This window comes from Phoca vitulina, unplaced genomic scaffold (genome assembly GCF_004348235.1).
Source record: "Phoca vitulina isolate PV1807 unplaced genomic scaffold, GSC_HSeal_1.0 scaffold3, whole genome shotgun sequence".
In the NCBI taxonomy this organism is placed as follows: domain Eukaryota; kingdom Metazoa; phylum Chordata; class Mammalia; order Carnivora; family Phocidae; genus Phoca; species Phoca vitulina.
The window spans coordinates 4931666-4950042 of record NW_022589706.1 but is presented as its reverse complement, the minus strand read 5'-3'; the positions used below and the strand labels follow the sequence as shown (position 1 = coordinate 4950042).

Below are 18377 nucleotides of genomic sequence, written 5' to 3'. Positions count from 1 at the left end.
AGGAGCCTGACACGGGGCTTAATCCCAGGACCCTGAGATCAAGACCTGAGCCAAAGGCAGATGCTTAACCGACTGAGCCACCCAGATGCCCCAATGGTATTATGTTTTTAATTTCAAATTTCAATTATTCATCACTGGAATATACGAAAGCAGTTGACTTTTTTATATTAACCTTGTATCCTGCAACCTTGCTGATGTTCTAAATTGATGTAATTTCAAAGAATGCCTTAAAGTACTACATCTCAGTGTACCTCTAGAACATTTCAAAGAAGTGTTAGTTATCTAGTTTTGGTATTGAGTATGATATTCTGGATGCTAGTTGAAGAAAATATTCCAAGGAGGGAGGAATCAACATGTCAAGTGCTGCTGATAGTAAGAAGTATCAATAATTGACTATTAGAATTAGCAGCAATTCATTATTTATCTTTATAAGATCAATTTTGGTAAAGTGGTGAGGACAAAAGCCAGATTGGAATCAATAAATATAAATTATTCTTCTGAGGAGTTTCTTTTCTTTCTTTCTTTCTTTCTTTCTTTCTTTCTTTCTTTCTTTCTTTCTTTCTTTCTTTCGAGAGGAGAGAGAGCATGCATGGACAAATGTGAATGGGGGGGGTGGGGGCAGAGGGAGAGGGAGAGAATCCAAAGCAGGCTTCATACCCAGTGCAGAGCCTGACGTGGGGCTTGATCTCAGGACCCTGAGATCATGACCTGAGCCGAAATCAAGAGTTGGGACGCTTAACTGACTGAGCCACCCAGGTGCCCCCTGAGGAGTGTTCTATAAAGAAAGCAGAGAAATGGAAGTGTGGGGGGTTGGTCAAGAATTTAAAAAAAATTTTTTTTTTTTCAGATGGGAGAAATATATTTGTATGTTGATAGAAAGGAAAGAGTAAAGTGAAATTGATGATGTAGCAGAGAGATGTTAGACTTGCTGGAGTGGTGTCATTTAAGTGGTTGAGAAGGGGATAGGATTTAGTGTACAAATAAATGGTTTGGCTTTAGGTAGGAGCATGGACCATTTATTGATTCATAGTAACAGGAGTGTAGGCAATTTCTTATACCATGTTATTTTATTTTATATTATTTTATTTACTTATTTATTGGAGAGGGAGAGAGAGGTGGGGGAGGGAGAGGGAGAGAGAATCTTTTTCTTCTTCTTTTTTTTTAAAGATTTATCTATTTATTAGAGAGAGAGAGCATGAGTGGGAGGGACAGAGGGAGAGGGAGAGAGAATCTCAAGCAGACTCTGTGCTGAGCACAGAGCCCCATGTGGGGCTCAGTCTCATGACCCTGAGATCATGACCTGAGCGGATATCAAGAGACAGATGCTTAATCGACTGAGCCACCCAGGCGCACCTCTTTTACCATATTTGATTTGTAGATTTGGTGACACATGTGGTGAACAGTCTCTTGACTGTTTCCAGTTTCTCAGTGAACTAGGAAGAATAGTCTTTGTTGTGGGTTGAATTGTTTTCCCCCCAAAAGATATATTGAAATCCTGACCTCTAATACCTGTAAGTGTGACCTTACGTAGATACGGGGTCTTTGCAGATATAATCAAGTTAAGATCAGTCATACTTGAGTAGGGTTAACTTTAAATCCAATGACATATCTTTTAAGGAAGAGAAATTTGGACAGACACACAGGCAATTAAGGAAGAAATTCATGTGAAGATGGAGGCAGTTTGCGGTGATGCAGCTACAAGCCAAGAAATGCCAAGGTTTGCTGGAAACTTCAAGAAGCCGGAAGAGGCAAGGCACAGTTCTTCACTATAGCCTTCACAGGGAGCACAGCCCTGCCAGTACTTTGATTTCTGACCTCTAGCCTCCAGAACTGTGAGAGAATACATTTCTGTTGTTTTAAGCCACCTAGTTTGTGATACTTCTTAATGGCAGCCCTGGGAAACTACCAGTCTTCAACAGAGAGTGGGAATGGAGGCAGGCTTGATGTTTTGATTTCTTAGGATGTCTCTTTTCTTTCTTTGACCTACGACTTCATAGGATGTCAGATTGCCTTGACACTTTGACACATTGGCTGTTGGATAGAATGTTTCTATCCAGTTTTAATGGACAGAGGTGTCTCTTCAGGATTCTTAGGTTTATGAGAGTCTTGGTAGTAGTTTTCTCTCTGTTTGCAACTGTAAGCACATGATTTTTCTTCTGGGTAGGTTTTAGAAAAGCTGACTGCAGCACTTAAATCATCTAGAATCTCCCTTGACCTCCCAGTGAGCCAAGGTAGAATCAGTTAAAATACTGATTTTTTTTTTTTTTAGCATTCTATTATAAATATTTTCAAGCACACAGAAAAGTTGAAAGAATTTTACAGTAAACACTTGCATACTCATTGTCTAGAGCAGGGGTCAGCATACTTTTTTTTTGAAAAGATTCAGATAGTAGATATTTTAGGCTTTGCAAGCCATATGGTAAATGTTACAACTATTCACCTGTCCCATTGTAGTGTGATACCAGCCATGAACAGTATGTAAATGAATGAATGTGGCTGTGTGCCAGTCAAACTTTATAGACACTGAAATTTGTATTTCGTATTTCACATTCATGTCATGGATTATTCATTTATTTTCAACCTTTAAGAATTGTAAAACCCGATATTAGCTCATGGACCATAACAAAAAGAGGTAGCAGGCTGGATGTGGCCCACAGGTTATGGTTTGCTGACCCCTGATCTAGAATTTACAATGGATATTTTGCTATGTTTGCTGTATCACAGATTTGTCCATGTATCCGTCCCTCTATCAGTCTAGCAGTTCATCTACTTTTTGATACATTTCAAAATAAGTTGTAGACAGTGCTTTTTACACCTAAACATTTCATTGTACATATCATTACTTGGATAGAATTGAATAGTATTAGTAGCTGATCTGGGTTTTTAAATTTATGATGATAGTCAATATTGGATTTTCTCAGCAGTTGTTACCTTGAATGTGAGGATGGACTTCAGGGCTTGCAGTATATTTCACCCTGACCATAGAGTATTTGTGGCATACGGACAAGTCAGGCTTCTAATATGGGTACATAGGCAGGTGATAACTGAGTCCCCTGCCCATTGTAGAAGTTAAGAAGGAATTTCCTTAGACGGATTTACCACTGATGTACCGGTCAGTACAGCTGTCCTTCTTCACTCTTTATACCTTTGTAATAGTTGGAGGTTATGTGGAGATACTGACCTGTTTTCTCTCTCTGGTGGCATTGTGCTAGGTCATCCTGGCTAACCTGATAATGTTTCCCCAGATTTTGGTTATAGTAGTCACAAGAGACAATTGCACAGGAAGTGGCTGGCATGCTTTTTGTCTCTGAGAGTCGGTGCTGAGTACCAGGCACTGTGTCAGCTCTCTTGTAGTGTCACTGATTGGTTAGCTCACCTTGTAGGTGTGGGATTGCACGTGGATCAGCAGTTCCTTCAGCTCCTGGCAGATTTCCCCCTTCAGCATCTCTGAGTACTTGTCCTGCGTGTCCAGCCCTCTAGGGAAGGATGCAGGCTTCTCCCATAACTCACCCTTGGCGTCAAGGTTGAAGTTGGTGAGAGACAGATGTGAGTTCCAGTTTGTCATTGCCACTTTCTGTTGTCCTTGCAGGTTCCAGTTTGTTGTTGTAGATTTCAGTTGTCTTTATCCATTCTAGCTCATCTTTGCAGGTTCCAGTTTGTCTTTGCTCCTGTTTTTATCCAGTTCCCTTCCTGACTGCTGGTCTGGCTGACCTGTAGTGACTTCAGGCTCAAGATTAGATGCAGAGGCAACAGCCTACACCTGCTGCTCCGAAAGTTTCCACAGTTATGCAAGGTCTAACCCTATAATAAATGCTGCTTTATCACCCATACTAGTTCTGCTTCTTGGATGCAGCTCTAGTTGATACTCTTTACTCTTCTAGGATTCATACTAGAAACCTTTTATATTAGGTCCCATATTTAGAGTTATTTCTATCAGCTCATTTTATCTTTCAGAAATTTTTTACCCCTTCTACTTTTGGCGCCTTTATTTTTTTAAAATACTGCTTGTATTCTCATTTTTAATATTTCATCTGGCGTATCAATGGTACTTTGAACCCTAAATAATAGTTTGGATTAAAAAATCCTTATTGTGCTTAAGTACTGGTTTTGAAAACATTTAACAGACATAACAATCTTGTAAAGACAATTGAAGTCTTTTTACCGTAAAGACTCATTTAACAAAACACTGAGCTGGCGGGGGTACGAAAAACCCAAAGAAGTTTTTCCATTAGAGTAAGACAGAAGTGTCATTTTAAATCAGCAACATGGGAGAGGTGTAGTGAGAGATGTTTGACAACCATATTCAGACATATTTTTGCATTATACTATAGACGGGTAATGTAATGTGGTATGATCAATAAAAAGTCAGGCCTAAAACTTTTCTTTTTGGCAACTTTAAAGTTGGAATGCTTGTTTCAGTGACATGTGGTTCTTCATTGGAATTGGCTTGCATATCTTTTGTTTTCATCATGATTGCTTATATCAGAGGTAGTATATTTTGATTTTTGAGGTTGACTTTTTTATTGGCAATTGATAGAATTGTTTATAGCCATTCAGTTTAATTGATGCCACTTTTGGCCCCAAATGAGATTTTATTATAGTGCCTTATTTTTTTCTGAGACACTTATATTTAAAAGATGATGTAATAAATAATTGTTGAATGGATTACTACCAAATGGGGAGACCTGAAAATATTATTAAATTTTAATAAAACATATTACTAGATATTAGGGGAGTAACTTCATAACTTTTTAGAGTGCCATTGATGCCAAAGATGCCATTAATACGCTTTTTTTAAAAATCACTTTTTCTGTACATTTATGTCTTATATTGAAGTTTTAGCATAGTGAATTATTTAAAATATATCACTTGTGTAATGTATTCTAAGGTGTTATAGTGTTATTCTAAAGTTATTCTACATTATTCTGTAATAGATATTTTGTAGGATTTTAGAGTAAAGAGTAATCATTGCGTATTCGATTTAGAAAATTGGAAATTGCAGAAACTTATGAAAAAAAATCACTCCTAATTCTACAGAACCAACCAGTTGTTAATATGTACATGTATTCTTTTAATCTCTTTCTGTATATATATTCTTTTCACTTAAGGTTTTAAGTCTCTGTGTCTTTCTTATATGCAGACTTTTTTTAAAGCTATATTTTGAAGAGCTACCTAAAATTTCTACTGATTGGATGCCCCATAGTTTACTTATTTTTCTATTTATGATTATTTCTAAGAAGGATGACTTTTATAACGTTGACTATTGTAAGGGGGACAGTGAACCAAGAGTCAAACTTAAATGAGTAATAGATCCCAGTGAACTGAAAAAGTGATAGTTTGGGCTATTAAAAGGAGGAATGGAAAATTCTCATTAGTGTTCTCACCTGAAAAGCTATAATGCTTATTCATTTTAAATTCTCTCGGTGTAGTCTTCATTTATTTTTTCAAATAGTGAGTTGAGTATTCTGAAAAATGGGAATCGGAGTTCAGTAGTTTCCCATTCATTGCTCCCCCATGATTACAATATTCATAAAGAAATCTCAGAATTTTATCCATAAATACTGATTGTATTACTGACATAGAATTGGAAGGAATGCTGTACAGTTTTTCTTATTAAAAGTTTTTCTCAGGGCCCCTGGGTGGCTCAGTCGGTTAAGTGTCTGCCTTTAGCTCAGGTCATTAACCCCGGGGTCCTGGGATCAAGTCCCACATTGGGCTCCCTGCTCAGCGGGGAGTCTGCTTCTTCCTCTCCCTTTGCCCCTCCCCCTCATTGTGCTCTCTTTCTCTCTCTCTCTGTCAAATAAATAATAAAATCTTAAAAAGCGTTTCTCTTGGAGTAAATAAAAGAAGCCAGTCAAGACTTCTTCAGAATCAGATGATTCATTAACATGAGAACAGTAGTTTTTAGACGGATTTTCTGTAATCTGTCTCTCTTTTTTAAATTTAAATTCAATTTAGTTAACATATAGTGTATTATTAGTTCTGTAGTCTCTTTAACTTACAATATATTTCATATAGGCCGACAGCTTTCTTTTGCCTCTTTTGAGTGTAAACTCATGTTTATTGTTTCAGCTTCATAGAACATATTGCCCCCATGAGATGTATTTCTGATGTTTAATTTTTTTTAAAGATTTTTATTATTATTATTTTTAAGTAATCCCTACATCCAGCATGAAGCTCAGATTTACAGCCCTGAGATCAAGGGTCGCATGCTCTACCGACTCAGCCAGCCACGCGCCCCTCTGGGATTTAATTTTAAATAAGAAGTATTTTAAAGTCAGAATATATATATATATATATAGTAACATACCCCAATAAAAGAAAGACTGATGGTTTTAAGTCAGATATTCTTAGATTTGAGATTTTGACTATGTGCATTTGTTTCCTCCTAAGCTGGAAAATTTTTACTCAGTCTTCCAACACAAGCCATTTACTTCTCAAATATGGGTTTACATTTTCATTAGGAGACAGAGATATTCTACACAAAAATGATAAATCTTTTGAAAATGAATACCTGAAAGTAGAGTTTTAAAAATATTCAGGAGTGCTTATTAAATCCTACTTTAGAATTTTTCTGTAATTTGTGACTAGCCTAAAAGTACAGAGCAGTCAGTTCAGTCTTAACAAAAAACCAAAACAAAATGGCAGGTATCTGAAAACAAACAAAAAACAAGTGAGCGTTGTTAAAACTTACCAACTGAATTTGTCTATTTTAGTTTCAGTAAAAAAGTATTTTTTGGTTTAAAACTGAACACCAAAGGTGGTTATATGATTTTGTTTCATTCTTTATTCCATCTTCTTCCCCACCACTGCTACTTATATCCACAGAGTTATAACCTGATATACTGATATATTGAGACTGTGAACTGAATTCTTTGTCAGTGGAGATGAATGTTTTTCTAGGTTTGCAGTTAAGCTCGTTCTTTCTTCGTGATCTCGTTTTAAGCATTATAGATTACTGATCACTCTTCTATACTTAAATAAGGGTTGATAAAAATTGATTAAATTTTACATTTAATCTTAGGTTCAGGGGTAAAGTTTTTTTTTTTTTTTTTTAAAGATTTTATTTATTTGAGAGAGAGAGCACAGAGGGAGAGTTAGAGGGAGAAGCAGACTCCCCACTGAGCAGGGAGCCCGATGTGAGGCTCAATCCCAGGACCCTGGGATCATGACCTGAGCTGAAGGCAGACACTTAACTGACTGAGCCATCCAGGTGCCCAAAGTTTTTCTCTTTCAAAGGAAGTTTTCTGTTAGGAATTATCTATATTTGTGCCTTTTCCTTAAGTAGAAACTTTTTTTTTAGAGGAAGTGTTTTCTTTGATAGTTGTCTTATTATTTATTTCTTGCTTATTGACATATTGGGCTAGCACCATCTTCTGAGTTTGTTATATAATAGTTTAATATCAAAGTCTAAGGGGCATTTTATAATTAAGAAAATGCTTTCAGTTTTTATGAGAATTAGAAATTTTTTTTTCTAAAATCAGTTTGGTTAAAATTTTTTTTTCTAAAATCAGTTTGGATAACCATTAAAAACAACTGTGTGTTAGAATTTGTTATTATTGTAAATATTTGCACACATTCAATTTCCTCTCATATTCAAAAGTACCCATTCATTCATTCATGAGTACCTTTGCTGTACCAAGCACAATGGTGGGGGAGACAGTATGATGGTGTTGTCATAGAGTGATGTGCTTAGTACACTGGGGGACTTGACAGCAGAAGTAAATACCTAAACAGAATCTTAAAGGATATGCACGAACGTACTATACAGAAAAGGGCAAGAAAGAGCAGTCCAAGTTGAAGTAAAACCTTAGAAGCTAGGAAACAGTCTGAAATATAATGGAAATTTATATTTGTCCCAGCTGAAGGTTAGGGTGTAAGGCAAAGAGAGTTGAGAAACAGAGATAATGTTTTAAGGAGTTTAGATTTTCTCCAAAGAGCTATAGAAAACCTCTAAAGGTTTTTAGACAGAGGAGTGATTTGACCAGTAGTGTAGAGCAAGGGTCCTCTTTTTGTATAGTCCACTATCTAAGAATGGTTTTTACATTTTTAAATGGTTGGAAAAACATCAAAAGAAGGATATTCCGAAAGTTATGTGAAAATCGTCCATAAATAGTTTTATTGGAAGAGAGCCACACTCATCTTTTACATTGTGTCTGTGGCTGTTTTTTCGCAACAATGGCAGAGTTGAGTCATATGAAGAACATATGACCCACAATCTGTAATAGACTTACTATCTGACCCTTTACAGAGAAAAGTTTGCCGAAACCTTGTCTAAATACACCAATTAAAATATAAAGGTAGTCAGAGTGGATAAAAAAGCAAGACCCCCTTTTAAGCTGTCTATCAAAAACCCACTTTAAATATGAAGATTCAGTTAGGTTAAAAGCAAAGGGAATGAAAAAGATATTCTGCAAACACTAATCAAAAGAAAGTTGGAGTAGCAATAATAATAATAATATAAACAAAGAATTTAGTGCAGGGATTAAAAAAGAAAATAAATAAAAAAGAAAGCAGGGGCACCTGGGTGGCTCAGTCGTTAAGTGTCTGCCTTCGGCTCAGGTCATGATCCCAGGGTCCTGGGATTGAGCCCCACATTGGGCTCCCTGCTCAGCGGGAAGCCTGCTTCTCCCTCTCCCACTTTCCCTGCTTGTGTTCCCTGTCTCGCTGTGTCTCTGTCAAATAAATAAATAAAATCTTAAAAAAAAAAAAGAAAATACAATATTCAGAGGGTTAATTCACAAAAAAGCCACCACAATCCTTAATGTCTATAAACCCACAAAGAGAACTTCAAAATACTTAAAGCAAAAACTGATAGAACAGAAGTGAGAAATAGACCATTGCAGCTGAGACTTCAGTACTTCTCTCAATACTGGTAAGGTTTATAGATAAATAGTCAGGATATAGACGACATGAACAGCATCGACGAGCTGGACCTGATTGACATTTATGGAACATTCCATCCAACAACCGCTGAGTAAGTGTGCTTTCAAGTGCACATTGAACAAGATAGACCATATTCTGGCCTATGAGAAAAGCCTTAACACATTTAAAAGAATTGAATATGTGCTCTGTCAATAATGGAATGAAACTAGAAATTAGTAGCATGGAGATATTTGTAATATCCCAAAATATTTGGAAATTAAACAGCTTACTTCTAAGTAACCAGTGGGTCAAAGATTTTGAATTGAACAAAAACGAAACCACTGCTTATCAAAATTTATAGGATGCAGCTAAAATATCAGTGTTTAGAGAGAAGTGGTTAGCATTATTAAATGCTTATATTTGAAAAGAAAAAGAATTCTCAAAATCAATGATCTAAGCCTCCACCGCGTAAGAAACTAGAAAATGAAGGGCAAATTAAACCTAAAGCAAGGAGAGGAAAGGAAAAAGTAAGGCAAAAGTAGAAATCAAAAACAATGGAGAAATCGGGGCGCCTGGGTGGCTCAGTTGTTTAGGCATCCAACTCTTGATTTCGGCTCAGGTAATGATCTCAGGGTTGTGAGATCGAGCCCCGCATTGGGCTCTGTGCTGGGTGTGGAAGCTGCTTAAGATTCTCTCTCTCTCTCTCTCTCTGTCCCCACCCCCTTACTCTCAAAAAAAAAAAAAAAAAAAAAAAAGCAAAAACAAAACCAAAAAACCAGTAGAGAAATCAATGAAACCAAAAACTAGTCCTTTAAAAAGAGCAATAAAATTGATAAAACTCTAGCCAAATTGAGCATGAAAAAAAAAAAGACATAAATTACAGAGGGGAATTTACCATATATCCTGCAGGTATGAAAAGGAGAATAAGGGAATATTAAGAAAAATTTTACTTCCATAAATTTGACAACTTAGCTTAAATAAACAAATTCCTGTAAAGATACAAACTACCAGAGTTCATTCAAGAGAAAATAGATAAACTGAATACTGCTATATTTATGAAAAAAATTTAATTTATAATTTAAAATCTTTTCAACAAGGGGAACTATAGACCCAGATGGTTTTGAATTCTACCGTATAAACATGTATGGAAGAAATAATTCCAATTGTATTTAAACTTTCCCAGAAAACCAAAGAGGATATGACACTTCCCAGTTCACAGCAACAGCATTAATCTGATAACTAAAATCAGATGAAGACACTGTAAGGAAACTACAGACCAATATCCCTCATGAACATAGATGCACACACAAAAAAATCCTTAACAAAATACTAACAATGAATTCAGCAATATACAGTATAAAAAAGATACTACATCATGTCCAAGTGGGGTTTATCCTGGAAATGCAAGGTTCATTCAGTATTCAAAATCAATTAGTATAATTTACTATATCAGTAGGCTGAAGAAGAAAACCGATTTAATGATCTCAATAGATGTATAAAAAGCGTTTGACTAAATTCAACATTAATTCATGATTTAAGAAAACTCTCAGCAAACTAGGAATGAGAGGGAACTTCTTCAACCTGATAAATGGCATCTATGAAAAACCCATAGTTAATATCATATTGAGTATCACAGCATGAATGCTTTCCTCCTGAGATCATGTACAAGGCAAGGATGTCTACTCTCACGATTCTTGTGTTCAACAATCTTCTTGAGGTCCCGGCTATTGTAAGGCAGTAAGAAAAATATATATAAAACATATAGGTTAAAAATGAAGAAACAAAATGACCAAATTCTCAGATATGATTAATTATGTTGAAAATCCCTGTGTTGAGAAAATTGTACAAGCATAAGAAGACCCAAATAAAATAAGACAAATAATACATTAAAGGATACAAAGACTGAATATTATAAAAATGTAGGTTCTTCTCAAATTGATTTATGGATTCAGCATAATTTCAATAAAAGTCTGATGGTGTTTTTGTGTGTGGTGTTTAAACAAACCATATCTAAAATGTATATAGAAGGATAAAGGCCAAGAATAGTCACTATGCTCCTGAATTACAAGGTGTTGCTCTGGTGACTCTACAGAGTTCATATTCATTATTGCTTCAGAATCCTTATATGTGGGTTTGTGATATATATGTGACTACAATGGAAATGCAGTGCAAAGTGATTAGGAAAATTTTGTAATAATGTGGAGAATCTGTAAAAGTGTTGGAGAATTATTAGAAGCAAAGTAATTAACAAATAAGGATCTGGCAGAGTCAGGTGATAAATAATTAAATCCACGAGGCTCATGGCACATACAGGAGGTCAAAAGAATATGATCTGATAAAGAATTAATAGCGGTCCTTGGGAAAAACACTATCAGTATTTTTGCAACAGTGACCCTTCTTTATGAGCATATGAAAAATTAGGTTTGAAGTGAAGATTGTCATCATTATAATTTTAATAGGAAGTTTTAATATAGTGAGATATACATACATAAGAATATGTAAGATGTAGAATAGCTCTTCCTGGGTTAGGAAATAGAGCATTGCCAAGCACCCCAGAGGCCTACGAAGTGCCTTTCTCAATCATTTTGCTAACTTTAGGGGTAACTATTATCCTTTGTCCTGATCTTTTCCTTGCTGTTGTTTTCAGTTTTATCAGCTGTATATACCTCACTAAATAATATTTATTTTGGCCATTTTTTAAATTTCATATGAATGCTGTCATTTATGTGTATTCCTTTTTGTCTTGCTTCTCTTGCTCACGTTTGTGATATTCATTCTTCCTGTGAAGTGAGACTCTATTAATTTTTCAGTCCTATATAGTATTCCTGCAAAATAAGAAAGGATGTACAGTTGATTCTTGAACAATGTGGGGGTTAGGGGTATGACCCCCATGCAGTTGAAAATCCGAATATAACTTTTGACCAAAAACTTAACTACTTGTAGCTTACTGCTGACAGGAAGCCTTATGGATAACAGAAGCTATTGGTTAACACATATTCTGTATGTTATATGTATTATATGCTGTATTCTTACAATAAAGTAAGCTAGAGAAAAGACAATGTTATTAAAATCGTAAGGAAGATAAAATACATTTACAGTACTGTACTGTATTTATCCAAAAAACTCGACACATAGGAGGGAGCTCCAAGAGCTACTGTGGCTGCCACCGCTGTGGCAGGGTGTGGACAGTAGGGGGCAGCCCGGCTGCAGTGGCCAACAGGGCTCAAAGCGAGCTTCACAACCCCTCTTAGGTCCCAGTTGTGTAACTCAGCGGCGACCTAGCCCACGGTGTGCCACGCTTGACGTCTACAACTCTTTGAGCCCTGGGAGCTGCCGCTAGCCTAAGAGCCTCCTGCTCCTGCCCTGTCGCCTTCACCCTTGCTCCCTCCTTGCGGTCCTCCTGGAAGCTCACAAGGTCAGATCTAGGACTCCTCCAGCAACCAGGCGTCCCCTGCGGCAGTCACGGCTGCGCTACCAAAGAGGCAGAAGCAGCTCAGCTGGAAGGCAGAGGAGTTGGACCAGAGAGAGTGAGGGCTGTAGCATGCTGCCTTAGGGAACACAGCTACTTGACAGAATGGTTGGCCCTTTTTTTGGCCCAGCTTAGCCCTACTTTGTCCAGGACATCTCCATGGAGATCCTCCAGGAATTTCCGAAGACCGTATCCACCGTTACTACCCCTGCATGTGCAGTACTCTGGCTCTTCTCCTGAATGTCCTCGCCTGCCCAGCTTTGCAGAGACCAGCAGTGGCCCAGGCTTGGGCTGTCTGTCCTCTGGGTCCTCCTATTCACTCCATGCTCCTCTGTGTGCTGGTACTGCCCCATGTATAAGGCTTTCTGGAGTTCATTCAGTTTCTTTGTTTTCTTTATTTTCTTCGTTCAAGATGTTTTTTGTCCTCCGGACAATAGGCATTCCAGGTTGGGGGTTCAGTGGCTGGATCTCCGTTCTGATGGTGCTGAAGGCCAGCACGGCTGTAGCTGTGCTCATGCTGCTGCCTGCCCTGTTCTTCACTAGCGTCACTGTCCTGGGAATAGGGACGCTCAGGCAGATCCACTCCTTGCCCTGGCACGGATGCCGGCTTTCAGGAGGCCCGGCAAGAATTGGCTTCTGGTGGCTTCAGTTTGGGGGTGCAAACTGTAGCTGCCAGGGCAGCCACTGGGGCTCAAAAATGCCTTCCAGGCCTCGTGACCCTGACTGGGACGCCCTGGCTCTGCCCCTGGAGGGAGCTGACTTAGCCCCCATCCCTGAGGTCTCTGGGACTTGGCGAGACATCACTACATGAGGTCTCCTCTCTAGCGCCCCCAATCCCACAGCCATGACTGCTGAACCTGATTTAGGGTCTGGAGAGCCCACTGTGACCAGTCATTGCTTCCCCTCCAGCCCCCCCAGTTAGGCCACACTACTGCCGCCTCTTACACACTCCAGTCCAGCTTCCCTCTGCTGTGCCAAGTCAATTGCTTTGGTTACTTAAATAAAAAGGAAGTAGAACTGGAACTCAAAATAAATAAATATTTATTAAGGCCAACGTGTAAGTGGACCTGTAGTTTCAACCCAGTGTTGTTTAAGGGTCAGCTGTATATTATTTTAGACACAGTTGATGCTCTGTATTTCTTTTAAAAACTTAAAAATATTTTTGTCTTTATTCAACACATTCTTTGTGAGTGGCTATTATGTGCTTTTTTGTGCTTACCTGCTTTTGTTTTTAGCTGCGTGTAACAAAAGAACCAAATAAGCATGGCTTAAATAATGAGCTGATTACATCAGTGTATTTGGTTTCATAAAATCCTAATTTCTATGTCTCTAAAGCATCATGAAACATTTAAAAAGAAAATCCTAACCTGAGGGGAATATTTGGAACAAATCTGGCAAATGTCCTTATTAGAGAAAGTGCTTATACACATTGATAAGGCAAAACACATAAAACACAGTAGAAAATAGAAAAGGAAGGAAGAGACATATGATAAATAAATATAAAAACTAATATACAGGAAAAATGTTAAACTTCACTGAGGTTTTAAAATTTATACTAGAAAGTAGTTTCTTTGATGATACCTTTTTCTTTATCTGTGGACCAGTGATTTTCAGGCAGCTCTATTTTTTAAGAAGGTTGGTTTAAGAATCTACAGAGTCAAAGTCAAGTTCTGGTCACTTATTTTGTGGCATTAGCAATTCTTCTAATACAGTATGATTTACTATGTCATCAGGGAAAGACAGCATTAGAGAGTGTGCATGGCAGGGTAAAATTAAACACATGCTCACAATCAAATTAATGTATTTCATCTGTCTTCAACTAATAACAATCTGTCATGTTATCTATCTGAGTAGGGGCATAAACAGTTTATTTTGTGTTTGGAGTAACTTCCTGGAGGTAGTTAATGTGACAAGTAGTTTGTTTGAATTGAGTATAACCAGATCAACACTCTAGATGTTTCCTTGATACCCTAAAAATTACTGTGAAAATCTGTACAAGTGCTGTATTTGTATTTTGCTTTTACTTCTTTAAGTTAGACAGAGACATATTTTACAGTCATTTCACAGAGAATATTCTGTTTCTCCCATCATATATGAACTGAAGAGCAAAATATCCTTTTAATGCTTTCTTTCCATTGATAGGGAATAGACATTAATAATGATTAGCATCATACAGCACTTTCCCTTTTTGTAAAAACGTATATTAATACATTCTGGTTTTGATGAAAAAGTCATATTCGTTGTAGAATATGTTTTTATAGCATGTTGAAAATGAATATTTAGGAAAATAGGAATATCGTAAAGTCTCAGACCAAAAAAAAAAAAAAATACTATTGCAATGTATTTCAGATTTTAAAAATCTTAAGATTTTTCATCACTTAAGTCTGATCAGTAGGTCTGATTATTACACATTTGATATACCTAGTTTTTAAGCTATTTATTACATTTGTACTATAACTTTGAAGGCTGTTCTGTTGATTATATCAGTAATTCTGTAGGTAGATGCAGTGGAGCTCCTGAATAAGTATGCCTGAATGCCAGTAAACAAACTGGACTTAAAAAAGGAAGTTGTCATATACTTGGCTAATTAGTATTAGTGTGTGTGTTTTAGAAGTCAAAATATATACATATTTTAAGCACATATAAATCAAATTTAGTACATTATTAAGGGTATTTTACTTGTCATATTTGGGCTAATCATGATGGATCATTTTTAAACATTATGTAATTTCACAATTTGCACAGCTGCAAGTACTTTGTAAAGAACTTTATATAATCAAGTGTTAAGGCAAAGAATATCTTAGTTTATAATGCTGATGGGCTCAGTTTTATGATTTATTGTTATTAATGAATACTTTTAAAGTACTAATAAGTAATAACCAGGTATATAATAGTTCACTTTTTTATAATGGTGAGCATTTCAAGTTTTTATGTCTTTATTCTTTTAACTAAAACTCTCAATAAAAGTTAGACTGTTAAGTGATCATGCCCAAAGCTGATGCTCATTCTTCTTTGTAAGACACTAGCTGGATTTGGAATTAGATGGCTCGGTTCTAATTCTGGTGCTATTGATGACTAGCATTGGGACTTTGGTTAAGTCACTCTGAGCCTTGGTTTTTTAGGTGTGAATTAGATGAGTGCTTTACCTATTTGCCAGGAGTGTTACGTGGTCCCAAAGTGTTTTGCAAATTTTGAAACAGAGTTTAGATTGCTTCCCAAGTCTCCTGGAATGGTTTCTCTCTGTTTTTGCCCTTTCCCATCCTTCTTCCTCATAGTTGCCAATGTAGTTTTTTCAAAATGCAAGATCACATTGTGCCATTGGTACAACCCTGCAAGGGCTTCACAGTGCTGAATTTGGGTAATATCCTCATGTTATACCTCATGTTACATATCCCTACTCTTGCTCACTATGCTTCTTGGTTTTTCTCAGTGGTACTCAGTCATTTTCCTCTGTTAGGTTTTGTCCCACCTGTTCCAGCGACTGAAACATTGTTCTCCTCCAGTCTCCTCTAAGCCTGGTTGGCTTATCCTCATCCTTTAGATCTCAGATCAAAGAGGTCTTCCATAGCTACCATATAAAACTGGCATTATTACTGTCTTGGTTCCTGTCACTCTCCATCTGCCCCCCCAGTTTCAGATTATGAAAATTGTTTCATTGCCTTGATTATTTATGTGTTTACTTGTTTATCAGTTTTTCTCCCTTGTTAATGTGAGAGTAAGGATAGTGTCTATTTTGTTCTTTATTGCTTGTGCTTAGTACGGTACCTGACACATAATGGGTGTTTATATTTATTTAATAAATGAATCTTAAGGTATTGTTTTACCTCTTTTAAAGAAGTACGTGAACTTTTTTCTTTTTTTGTAACCTGTGATTTTTTGTAAATACACAGTTCATCTGAGTCATCTTTAGGTTGATTAATGTGTAGGACTGTAACAGCTTTTGGGAGGAAAAAGAATCAGCTGCATGTGTAAGTGTAAAACTTGTCATCTTTTATTTTTAAAGTTATATAGATTATGGTAACTAGTTATACAAAATGGCTGAACAGAAAAAAATGCCATATTCATGAAATCTGTAGGAGTGTAACCTTTTTTATCATTTGTAATTTTCTTTTGAATGGTCTCTGAATTTAGAAACAAGGAGTTGTTACTGTATAGTGAATGGAAGTGCTTTGAATCCAACTGGGGAAGGCTGAAGGTTTTTTAATGTATGTCACTCACAAGGATTTCCTTTTTGTGCCTGTATTTTTGCTCACGTGGACTGGAATATGTAAAGTAAGATGGGTGAAAATTGTAGCTGTGGCGCAGTTGGTTGAGTGTCCAACTCTTGGTTCCGGCTCAGGTCATGATCTTACGGTTGTGAGGTTGGGCCCTGTGTTGGGCTCTGCGCTCAGCATGGAGTCGGCTTCAGATTCTCTTTCCCTTTCCCTCCCATTCACTCTCTCTCTCTCAAATAAATAAAATCTTTTTTTTTTTTTTTTTAAAGATTTTATTTATTTGACAGAGAGAGAGTTAGTGAGAGCAGGAACAGAAGCAGGGGGCGTGGGAGAGGGAGAAGCAGGCTTCCCGCAGGGCAGGGAGCCCGATGCGGGGCTCGATCCCAGGACCCTGGGATCATGACCTGAGCCGAAGGCAGACACTTAACGGCTGAGCCACCCAGGCGCCCCAATAAATAAAATCTTAAAAAAAAAAAAGTGGAGCTGTGCAGATGTTACTTATATGCATATGAACTTTTTAGCACCCAATATAAGACCCTCATGCCTCAGCCCTGCTGATTTCACCAGCTCTTGGAAGCCAGGTTCTTCCAGATGCTTTTGCACATTTTCCTTTGTTGAAGAATGTACATCCTCTTAACCCCCAAGGTTGTCTGACTGGTTTTTTCCTCATCTTTCAGTAGTTAGCTGAAGCATCATCTTCTCTGTGAGATCTTTCCTGTCCCTCTAAGCAGTTCTAGAAATTTCCTTTCTCTATTCTCCTGTTGTACCTTGTCTTATGTAGAACACGGTTGTTCTCTTGGTCTCAGAATTCCATTGTATATTTCTCTACATGTGTTTCTCTTAGCCTTCCTAGCATTTAGCACTTAGGTGGTGCTGGGTAAATAGTTCATGAATAAATGAATGGATAGACAAACCACAATAACACTAGCTAATACTTATTGAGTATGTGCCAATCACATACTATGTGCCTTATCATTTACCAGTCATCGTTGTATGTGCTTTATACATATTTACTTATTTTATCTATCGTAATAACATTATGAGGTAGGTACTGTTGTTGTCCCCTTTTATAGATGAGAAAACTAAGATAAAGAGAGATTGATTTGTTCAAAATTCCACAAGTGGTAATAGAACAGGAAGTCAAACCCAGGCAGTCTGGCTCTGGAAACTGCATTCTTTACTTACCATGTCTTACTTCCTCTTCACATAAATCGGTGAATTATTGAACCATAGTTTTTTTTTTTTTTTCTATATTTGCCTTATTGCAAACAGTTGAGAAGTACAGAAAAGTTATTTCTTGTATGAGATTTCTCATATGTAATCTGTCATCTATATCAATAAAATAGTAATGAAGATCATCTATTGGGGTATGAATAAATTTTTTGTAATAACTTTATGATGATATTTGATATGATGTGACTTTTATTAGAATTCTTGTTTATTAAACATAATTTACTTACTGTTACTCATAAACTCTGTCTGTACATACTTTATATAGGCCACTTTATCCTGGAAGTTACCCGGTGAATAAATTTTGAACGATCACATCAATTTGTAGAGTTAGTATTCCATTGGAATTAGCACGGCCAAATGAACGATGAAAGTGACAACTTTAGATTCAAAATTCTGACTTGTTGCTTCTAAATCAAAGCTATGAACCTCAATAAAATCAAAACAAGATAAGAATACATGATACTAAAATATTTGTGGATGAAGTAATATATAATGTGTTTGATTTTCTTAAAATAATCCGAGAGTGGGGATATGAATAAAACAAGATTGGTCATGACTTGATAATTGTTGAAGAATCATTTTTGTTTTCATACAAC

General features: G+C 36.8%; 1 protein-coding gene across 3 annotated transcripts in view; it reads left to right on the top strand.

Annotated features, from left to right (window-relative positions):
* The window catches only part of RAB28 (RAB28, member RAS oncogene family), a 93695-nt gene that overhangs the window by 49340 nt on the left and 25978 nt on the right, over positions 1 to 18377 (top strand). The window contains exon 5 of one of the 3 annotated variants that reach the window (XM_032399938.1): positions 1618 to 4756. The exons of the other annotated variants lie outside the window; for them this stretch is intronic. Coding sequence (XP_032255829.1) covers positions 1618 to 1772 — 155 coding nt within the window. The 3' untranslated portion in view covers positions 1773 to 4756. Of the gene's footprint in view, positions 1 to 1617; positions 4757 to 18377 lie in introns of those variants that run through there. 3 annotated transcript variants of the gene reach the window in all.